Below are 11114 nucleotides of genomic sequence, written 5' to 3' on the forward strand. Positions count from 1 at the left end.
TTTTTTTGGTTCTCAACATCTTTTTCACGTAATTATGACTTTCTGTGTTTTCATGTATTCCAGCTTTAGTTCCGTTACAATAAGAAAAGATCGTCCTAAAAAAACAAACTGGCTTTGTGAGAAATCGTGAATTCAATAAACTTTTTTTAAGTGTCTTTTAAGAACAATATGACACAATAACATGAAGTGGATCCTGTAAAAAAATGAGGAACTGAAGGACTTCTATTTTGTCATTAAGGCTGCGATGAGCTGCTGTAAAATAAGCGACATATTTACAGATAAGTAGCAGATTTTTTTTTTTTTGTAAATTACGAGGAAATAAGTTGGAAATTCGAGTCAAAATAAATTGGAACACGTAAAACGCGATGAAACACGAGGTACATTCAATCTGCGCCTCATCACAAATAAAGCGTAAATCAGCGGAACAACAAACCGTTTTTTCGTTACCGTCAACGACTCATCAGAACTGAAAGTCCCTAAAACACACAGGCTAACGTTAGCGTAGCCACGCGCACCACTCAAACAGGCTAATGTTAGCTTCACAGCACGTTACATTCACACAGGCTAACGTTAGCTTGTCCAGACACAACTTTTAAAACAGGCTAATGTTAGCTTAGCCACACATAACATACACAGAGGCTAACATTAGCTTGTTTAGGCTACGCTTAAATATGCAACGTATTTAGTTTATTATGAAATGCAAAAACATTTTTCTTTTTAATGTTGACTTTGGTTTTTGAAAATTGGCACCAACTACTAAATTTCTGGAATCGTACAGTCTCTGGTTGACAGCAACAAAAAAAAGTGAGCAGTTTAGTGTTGGTGGAATTTCGCAAAACAACCAAAACCTAAAAAACAAAAATCGCAAAAAATGAATTTCATCGTGCAAGAAAAGAAACGCAAGTCACGAAGAATCGACCTCGAAAGAATTCAAATCAAACAAACACAAAACAAACGTAACCTGATGGTCCCCTAAATGAGAACCATCATGACTCAACCACCACGTTACGATCCAACAGTTGAACTCGACGCGCAAGCAACAGTGACATCATCGCAGTATAGTGTTGCTAGGAGACACATTTGAGAATCAAATTTACAGGAAAGTTCGGGAAATATTTTCTCACCGATATCAGTTTTGTACGTTTTGAATTCTCAAAAGCGCCGATTTTGAAAATGAAACGTAAAAAAACATTTTTGCGGTGGTGAACGTAGCTTCCGGATGTTCGCGGCTTTTTTGGGTTTTGTTTCAAGTTTTTGCGAGAAACGGAAAGAAAAATAAATCGTCAAAAAAAACAAAAACAACGTACACACCACACGTGAATCCAAATCGACCGTTTTTATCACGACAGAAGAAGACAAAAAAACCGGATCACGCACACGAGCAGAACTTCTGTTCAACGTTTCCACCTTTAAATCTATTGGTTTCTTTTTTTTTTTAATGAAAACTTTAAAGTGGTGAAAAGATTTCAGCCGATTTCAAACGAGAGACTTCGGGTCTGAACATTCAACGTGACGCTCGGTGGGTTTCAGGAGTTTAGAGACTCGATATCAAAGTTGATATTTCAGGACGTTTTCACCCTCGTCTGAACACACAATGTGCAAAAAGTGTGAATAAGTGTGAGGCTTTTATTTTGGAATGAAACTCGTCTCTTTCCTGCAGAAAAACACAATTTAAGTTGGGAGTCCTTCTGCAGAAACAGGAAACGGGAAAAACGGGGAATGATGCGTTCAAATGTCACAGTAAAAAAAAAAAATCAATTCAAATAATCTAAACAAGAAGTGTTCGGCTACAAAGATGTAAACAGAAGAAGAAGAGTTTGACGGACAGGTCGACAGTCTCATGCTGAAGCTCAGACAGTCTTGATGGACCAATCACAGCCCAGCGAGGAGGACGAAGAAGCTGCGGGGCCGTTTGATGAAGATGAAGATGAGAGAAGAGTCTTCGTCCTCCTCAGTCCGACTTCTTGTCGCTGCTCGCCTGCAGACAGAAAACAGGAAGGTAAAAACCCACAAAGACGCCGAACACTTCATTAATTCTAGGGGTGTGTGTGTGTGTGTGTGTGTGTGTGTGTGTGTGTGTGTGTGTGTGTGTGTGTGTGTGTGTGTTACCAGCAGTTTGCTGTGCTCCTCCAGCAGCCTGTCGTACTCCACCGTCAGGTTCTCCGCCTGTTTCTTCATCGCACGGACGTCATTGTCCGACTTCTGCAGAGCTGCAAAATACAAACAACAACAAAAAATATAACAACAACAACAACAACAGAGCAGTTCATAAACATCACTTTTCATCTTCTCACCTGAACTCACAAGACTCACACCTTCATCTATCTCCTCCTCCTCCTCCTCCTCACCTTTCTTGCTGGTGTCCAGCTCCTCCTTCAGGGTCTTCACCTCCTCCTTCAGAGCCTTGTTCTCCTCCTGCGGTCCAGCTCCTTTCTTCCCGCCCTGCGGCACCTCGATGCCGGCGTCACGCAGTTTCTACGGCAACAGGAGAAACACGACACGCGTCAACAGATGTTGTCTTTACAAACAACTTTACTTTTAAACTCTGCTGGAGACGTTTACGAACACGTTTCACAAGTTATAGTTAAAAAAAGTCACTTAAAACTCTAATTACACATTTATGGAGAAAAGCTGTAAAAAGGGGCGAGGAAGAGGAGGAGGAGGAGGAGGAGGAGGAGGAGGGGGGGAGCAGCGTTTGGTATTCACACCTGTCAGTCCCCGTGAATGCGGAGACATGTGTTTCCTGTCTGTCATCAGAGACATTAAAACACTTTCTGGAAAAAAAACTATTCATATTTCTATCGATGTTGAAACAGGTGAAAGAAACAGAGGGGGTTGTGGGTAAAAACTGTGCGAGAGATTTCTGTTGTACGAGTTTTCATTTTGCGAGTGAAGCGTCGGCGTGACGGAGTCGAACAGCTGCTGAGCTTCAGACATTTAAACTGCAGCCATAAAACCTGAGTTTAGAGACACGAGGGGGAGGAGCGGGAGGAGGAGCGGGAGGAGGAGCGGGAGGAGGAGCGGGAGGAGATCCTCACCGATCCTCCGCCTCAGACTTAAACACAACCGACGACTATTCAGCAGCAACGAGACCGTAAACACAGAATTATACAAAATAAACTTCATGTTAAAGCAGCTGGAGCCGATTCAGTCTTTAAATCTTTTATTTTGAAGGTCGTGTTTTCAATGAAAGTTTGTTTACTGGCGCTTTTAGAGCTCAAGATTTATTTGATAATCAGAATCTGGTTTAACAATAATAATAATAATTGATAATTCACTTTTTAACAGTAAAATTTGCTTCTTTTCTTTGTCACATTAAATTTTTTGTGTTTTCAGTTGAAAATATGACATTTTTCTGATGATTTCTTCACAGTTTATCATTTGATAAAGTAAAGTACAATATAAGTAAAGAATAATTTTCTTCTCCCCGTGAGAAGTTAACGATGTTCATCTTTCACCAACGTCGTTGCGTCATCGGATGTTTTGTGGACGTTTGTTTGTTTTTTCAGCGTCGGTCGAACTTCAAACATTTGATTTTGAACGGATCTGAAATTCACTTAATCCTGAAATCAGAAAGTCCTGCAGCAGAGAGTCCTGTGTGTGTGTGTGTGTGTGTGTGTGTGTGTGTGTGTGTGTGTGTGTGTGTGTGTGTGTGTGTGTGTGTGTGTTTACGCCTCACTGGAACGGGGAATTTTTAAAGAACGACGGTTGATGACGCTCTGAACGGGAGAATCTGTTCTGCTAACGATGCCAACAGCTGCAATATTACGCAAATCTGCAAAGCAACCGTAAAACTACGCATATCGGCCGCAAAGCGACGCTAAGATACAACAAAAGTGACGCAAAACGAGATAAAGTGACTGAAAACGAGTCCTTAAAAAAAGCCTCCAAGTGTTGTTCGGTTCTCATTTCATTTATTTGATCTTCACTGACACGGAGAGAAAATACACAAACCCTCCAACGTGTTCACGCCTCACTGGAACGAGTCCATTTGGGGAATTTTTAAAGAACGACGGTTGATGACGCTCTGAACGGGAGAATCTGTTCTGCTGTCGACCGCGACGATGTGGTTCAACACTCACCTGCAGGCGCTTTATGAATGACTGCGTAGGAGGTTGTTTCTGGAAACCAGAACATCAACGCCCAGCGCTGCCCTCCTGAACTCTGTCTCCACACCCGGAGGCGATTAAAAAAATAATAATTCTGCTACTGTTTGTCGCCTCATAAATTCTGATATCTGTGTTTTACATCTGTATATGAAAGGGACGGAGGAAAGATTACAATCTAGATTTATTGTATTATTCTCTGCGTCCAAGAAATCCAAGAAAAAAAACCCAGAGAGAAGCAGCGGATCAGTGCTGCCCCCCGCTGGTGAGCCGAGGACACGGCAGCAGGACTTTATAAAATCTTAATGACTTTACTGAGGTCGGGAAACATTTCCTGTCACACTGGTGTGTGTGTGTGTGTGTGTGTGTGTGTGTGTGTGTGTGTGTGTGTGTGTGTGTGTGTGTGTGTGTGTGTGTGTGTGTGTGTGTGTGTGTGTGTGTGTGTGTACGTGTCTCTCACCTCCTGCAGCAGCTCGTTGTCCTCTATGTACTTCTTGGCGGCCGTGCTGGCACCTTCTGCCTGCTTCTTGAACGCCTCGTTGGACGCCATGAGTGAAGCCTGCTGGGAAAGCAGCGTGGCCAGACGACGCAGCAGCCTGCAAAACACACACACACACACACACACACACACACACACACACGATAAAATAAACGATCGGGCCGAATATGGATCGATACCGTCGATACAGACTCATGAATAAATATGAGAAGTTTATAAGAGCTGCTGTTATTTTTAAATGAATAATTCTCATCAAAAATCTTTCAACATTCTGTATTTAATCACATTAAATCTTTAAATATCAATTTAAAGTTCTGGTTCACTGGCGGACAAGATGTGACGAAACAGGAAGTACATCCTCCATTTAAAAACATATTTGAAGTGCTGTTGTTTCGTCTATTTTCTTATAGTGATTAATAAAAGTTAATCTTTTAAATCTTTAAACATACTTTGTCTGTTTTTCCATTTTTATTTCTTTCATACTGGTTTAATTGAGTTGTTGAATTGTTTCTGTTTTAATGCCTTATTCAATATTTCGTAATAAAGTGATATTAAAAATAAAGTTTATTATTATTATATAATTAGCGGTCCAGTTGTGTTCTTTTATTTGAAGTCATTCGACTTTGACCTCCAAACTGAAACCGACTTCGCTCCGCAGACGTGAACGTTTCCGTCCACCACGTGGGCGGTGAGTTCACAGTCACGTGTCTCCCCTCTGCGATGCGTTCAGGGACTCGACACGCTCCCGCTGCTATTCTCAGAGTGTAAATGTGTCAAAGGCAGCGACAGAACGCCACCGGCCGAAAGGTCCCAACATAGGCCGACCCGGTTCTGACCCGGATCGGATCCACACCGAGCCAACAGAGGTTCAAGTTCAACCGGTCTCCACAATATTTTGCCATTTTTGCAAAAAATTCTTGCTTTTCCACAAAAAAACAACAACATCGTGAACAGAATCTCTGCTGAAATTATGACATCATAAAGTTGCCTTTCAAAATAAAACTGAAGAAAAAAAAATGACTACAGAAACACAAAATAACAACAAACGACTATAAAATTAGAACAAAATATCAGCGAAGAAAAGCAGAAATAATTACTATAAATAAACGTGAAATGAGCATAACGATCATATAATAGTGTGTCATCTGCGTAAAGGCTGATTTTATACTGTTACCAACAATAAGTGTTCGTTTCCAACCATCGAGGCTCCGCCCCTTCTCTCACCATCAAAACAAACTGCTGCTAGCTAACAACAGGAAGTGAAAGGGATTGTGGGAAATGTGGTCTTATGACGGGAACGAGGAACACGTTCAATGAGTTTTCTCCATTTCCTGCTGTAAAAGACTGAACTTTGTTTTTAGTGTTGAATGAATGTGATTTATAAAAACATCTAAAGCTCTTATTTTGAAAGGCAGAAGGAGCCTCTGTGTTCTATATTAGTCACAAACCGTCTGTTCTGGAAAGATACGTCACTTTTAGACTCGTTTTTTTATCACTTTGAGCCCCAAAACGGAAAGAAAAACACTACAAGACAAATATTTCTGGGATGTGCAGCAGGATTATTACGACAGGAAGTCACCACAGATCACTCAAACAGGGAGGTGGTAAAAAAATATAAAAATGTGTTTTTCCTCGACTTGAAATGTTTTGATAATTCCCGAAATTTTGGCGCAAAAAAACAAAAAAACAAAAAAAACCTCACTTAAAACTCAAATAACATTTAGATTTTTTTTTATCAAATCTGCCACGAATTCAAACAATTTTGATCTCAACTCACCGAACGTCAAATTTGACGTAAAAAAACCCCCAAAACCTTACTATTATTTACATTATAATAAAAAAACAAATATAGACTAAAAATCCAACCACAAATAAATAAAAGATGCTAAACATCCAAATTGAATTTATCTGCTTCACTGGTTTCTGCAGATCTTTTTTTAAATGACACTAACAGGAGTAAACATTAGTTGGGGGACTATATTCAGCGGCAGATTAATCTATATTTACTGCTTTTCGTTAGGACTCGGATCTCCGAGCCTGATCGACCTCTGACCTCCGGATCGATCAGAGGAAACGCTTTCTGACCGACGGCAGTTAAATAACGGAGGTTTTCCCGCCTCCGTCTGCAGGAGGAGATTCTTCTCCGCTCCAAATATGGCCGTCGGTTACTTCAACAGGCCTGAAATACTCGGGAGCAGCTGCCAGCGCCTCGGCCTTCCCCTCCAAGCTCTTGCTCCAACCCCCCCCCTCCTCCTCAGGAGGGCTCGGTCTAAACGCTGGAGCGCTTTTTCTCCCGGACCGAGACAGCAGCAGCTGATGCATCACATGCTGCCTGCTGCTGCTGCGGTGAGTCACCGAGCAGCTGCTGCAACCTGAACGCACCGAAGACCAGCGGAGACCCGGCTGATCTGCTGCTGCCCCCTGCTGGAGGGTCGCAGAGGCCACCAGAGCGGTGGAGCCATGCTCTCAATTTCATGTTTAATGCTGCAATTATTCAACATCAACGAACCAAAATAACGTCGACAACCTCAGAACGAGCCGAGCGGCTGAAGGTGATAAAAAAAAAAAAATTTAAATAGTAGAAAAATATCAACTATGGGAACAAAATATCAACTATGGGAACAAAAGTTCAGCCAAGATGTGCAAAACACACAAATAAAATGTTTGAAAAATATGTATAATGCGTGATTTAAAATGTCAATTAAATGCCACAAAACTGTGATAAAAAGTAAAATAATATTAAAAAAAATAGCTGAAAATATGACTTACTTTTACATTAACTTCCTACTACTGGTTACTTATGTTAAATACATCCACTGGCCTCCGTTTATTTAAAAACAAAAAGTCAAAATAAAAGCATCTTGGTTCTTTGTGTTTATTTGATCTTTTATGATTACTCTTATTTCATTTTTTTCATTTTTTTTCTATCCGTCTTGTTTTGGTAACTTTACGGATGTTCAGCCCGACAACAAGCCGTCCAACCAATCACGAGCCGACACGTCACTGAACTCTGGAGCCAATCGAGAGTCGAGTCACGTCTTGACTCTGAACCGGGGTGGGGGTGGTGGGGGTGGTGGGGGTGGTGGTGGGGGCGTTGGGGGTTCAGCCAATCAGGGGGCGGGACAAATTCACACCTGCGAGCTGCCGGTCCAATCAGAGCGAGAGGCCGACGGATTTACACTGTACAGTGGACACGCACACGCACACACACACACACGCACGCACACACACACGCACACACACACACACACACACACACACACACACACACACACACACACACACACACACACACACACACACAGTCAGCTGCTCATTCTTTCCGTCTGACTGTAAAATTCCTGTGTGTTTAGATCAGTGTGTCGTCTGACTGCTGGTATTCTGGAGCAGTTAGTCTCCCTCCTCTTCATCATCATCCTATGTCTCCTCTTCATCGGGACATCACGGCTCTGAGGGAGACAGACGTCCTCCGTGACCGGGGGACAGGAGACTGTCCAGCGTCACATTCAGGGATTTTAAACTCTGACTTCGTTCAGGCAGAAGTTGGATGTAAAGATGAAGCTTTAAAGTGTAATACCACCCGAGGGCCACTAGGGGGCCTCCAAACCACAGGATGGTCACAAAAATGTTCGTAGCTTCAGGTCTGTAAAATGGTTCTGATCCAGAAGTGTCTTCAGCTGCAATACCAGCGAGTGCCACTAGAGGTCGGCTCCAAAAAGCCTCCGGCTCCATAGACTCCCATTCAACTTCTCTCATCAAATCCAAAGTGAATAAAATGTGTCCATCAGTTATCTCGGTGTTGTTAGCTAAAGTCACTCCTTCTTATTAGTTTTCTGGAGGTCCATCTGAAAATAATCCCTTTAGAGATTTCTAAAATATGCTTTTACTTTTTTTATTCTATCATTTGTAGTTAATATTTTATTTTCCTGCCTTTTAATAACCGATTCTTTTTAAATCACCACCTTATTGACGTCACACCGTTTTAAATCATATTTATTGCATCTTAGAAATATTTTGTTTTGTTTAATCTATATGACGCACACTGTGTGCAAAATGTACTTTATAAATACAATTTTCGACACTTTTATTTTGAAGAAAATGTAAAATTTTTACTCGAACTTAAGGTTACATTTTTTTTTACAAAGTTTTGGCCCTGATTTGTGTCTCTTTTTTTTATTATTATCATTATTATTATGAACCTGCTGTGATTAAATGAGGCTTCATGTTTGCATCTCGTGTGTGTGTGTGTGTGTGTGTGTGTGTGTGTGTGTGTGTGTGTGTGTGTGTGTGTGTGTGTGTGTGTGTGTGTGTGTGTGTGTCTTACAGGCAGAGCAGCAGGGCGAAGCCGGCGATGTACTCGTTCCTCTGAGCTCTGAACAGTTTCATGTGAATGTGCTCGATGGCCGTCGGGTTGTTGGTCAGATCCACCTTCTCCGTCACGCTGTACTTCCTCACCTCACGGAAGGCGTCTGAACACGTCACACACACACACACACACACACACACACACACACACACACACACACACACACACACATCAACGCGTTATTATTCTCCACGTAAAACACTTGTTAAACTTGGTTCGTGAAGAGAAAGGCGGTTGGGACGTGCCGATGAGGAGGAAGACGAGGATGGCGATGGCCACCATGAACGACGTGTTCCCGTAGAGCGCGATGGTCTGAATGATGCGGGACTTGAAGATTTTGCTCCATCTGAAAAAAAAAAAAAAGTCACAACAGAATAAAAGAAGAAAAAGAAACAGGATCCATCAAAAAAAAAAAGAAGTAACAATTAAAAGTGAAAGAAAAATTAAATATGTAATTAAAAATGTATCGCACAATAAAAATCATCAACTTCAAAAAAGTATTTACATCGTAAAATGATTTTAGAATATAAACATAATATAAAGTAAAGTAAAGAATCGTAGCTTTGGGGAGATGACTTGAGGGGGACTTCCTGTTTACAAAATAAAAGCTTCTGATTGATTTGTAAAAAAACAAAAAAAACATTACGAACGTGGTGAGAAACGTCGTCGCATTTTCTATGAACGATTATCAAGAAATTTTATTTTATGATCGACGTTTTAAAATCTGAAGACTTGATTTCGAGTATTTCATCCGTCGCCGTCGTCTTCTTTATTTTGGAGCGGGAAGTGACCATATTTGGGCGAGCTGGGGGGGAGGAGCCAGCGGTGGATCTGACGGGAAACATGATGATACTACGTCCCGCCAGCTGTAACCTGACTTCACCACAGGCCTGTCAATCAAACAAGACCCACCTCCCCCACTCATATATTCTATATCCAATCCGTAGTTACAACACTCAGGCCTAAACAGGAGCAGCCGACAGCTGTCAATCAACCCGGAGCTCTGGCTCCATCTAGTGGTCCAACAGAAGACGAGTCCCGATTTAAATCTTGAAGTTTTAAAAAACATAAAACTCTCCTCCTGAGTGAGATGTGAGGTTTTAGGTTTTTTTTTAATAACAACATCTGTCCAGATGTTTCAGCCCTCAGATCAATAATGAAGCTGCTGACTCATCATTTATGCGTTTTCAGAGGAATTCGTCCGATCAGCTGATTCAATCGCACTGATGTGAGGCTGATTGACAGGAGGATGATGACAGATCAGCTGTTTCAACTGTCCGTCAGGATTAAACCACCTGTAGGCTGATCACGTTATTGATCAGGGTGATTGACAGGTTGGTGGCTGCAGTTATTGATCGAAAACATCTTTTCTGACAAAAACTGTGATTAGAAACAGAAAAGTTTGTGTCAAAACACCAAATTAATTAATAAATAATCATTCAACATTATTTTACCTGAAACTAACAAACTTCTTTTATTGTTTCAGCAGCTAAACGTTTTCTACATGAATCACTCCAGATGTTGTTTTTTTTTTAAAATGTGGATCTTTTCCCAATGAACCTCTTTAAATTTTTTAAATCTAAATTTTAAAAGACCAGAACTGGAATAAAAAAAAAACTCAGATTTGAAATGTTCTGTTAATCGGAGCTCGAACTTCCTGCTATACATCATTAAGCGTTGGATGTTTTGCTGATGAACAGATATCAGTTTGTTTCGTCTGTGAGTGAATCAGAGCCGACGAGCGCTTCAGTCAGGAGGTTTTAATCTGATCAGTCACACAGAGACGATCTGTGTTGAAGTCCACACGATGTGTGTGTGTGTGTGTGTGTGTGTGTGTGTGTGTGTGTGTGTGTGTGTGTGTGTGTGTGTGTGAAACCAGACAGTAAACTGGACACAGAATGTTTTCAGTACATGGCGGCTCGTTGCTATAGCAACATAGCACGTGTATTTTGTGTGTTATAGTTGAATATTTTTTCAGCTTCCCCGTTTGGTCCTCGTGAACTTAAAAAGGTCGCATTATTGTACAAATTCAGTTTTTATAGTTAAAGCAGGTCGAGTGTGTGTGTGTGTGTGTGTGTGTGTGTGTGTGTGTGTGTGTGTGTGTGTGTGTGTGTGTGTGTGTGTGTGTGTGTGTGTGTTGACC

At 41.3% G+C, this 11114-nt stretch overlaps 1 protein-coding gene across 1 annotated transcript in view; it reads right to left on the bottom strand.

Moving 5' to 3' along the window:
• Positions 1–1612: 1612 nt before the first annotated feature.
• Positions 1613–11114, bottom strand: part of bcap31 (B cell receptor associated protein 31) — an 11709-nt gene continuing 2207 nt past the window's right edge. Inside the window, exons 2-8 of the mRNA XM_069716597.1 lie at position 11114; positions 9217–9317; positions 8930–9074; positions 4567–4702; positions 2349–2475; positions 2110–2210; positions 1613–1978 (exon numbers count right to left, since the gene is read on the bottom strand). The exon at position 11114 is cut by the window's right edge and continues 99 nt beyond it. Of these exons, the coding sequence (XP_069572698.1) occupies positions 1952–1978; positions 2110–2210; positions 2349–2475; positions 4567–4702; positions 8930–9074; positions 9217–9317; position 11114 (638 nt within the window). The 3' untranslated portion in view covers positions 1613–1951. The remainder of the gene's footprint in view (positions 1979–2109; positions 2211–2348; positions 2476–4566; positions 4703–8929; positions 9075–9216; positions 9318–11113) is intronic.

The sequence above is a fragment of the Brachyistius frenatus genome, unplaced genomic scaffold (assembly GCF_029030835.1).
Source record: "Brachyistius frenatus isolate BFR_SWC_R1_liver_20210118 unplaced genomic scaffold, ASM2903083v1 Contig_159, whole genome shotgun sequence".
Taxonomy (NCBI): Eukaryota; Metazoa; Chordata; class Actinopteri; family Embiotocidae; genus Brachyistius; species Brachyistius frenatus.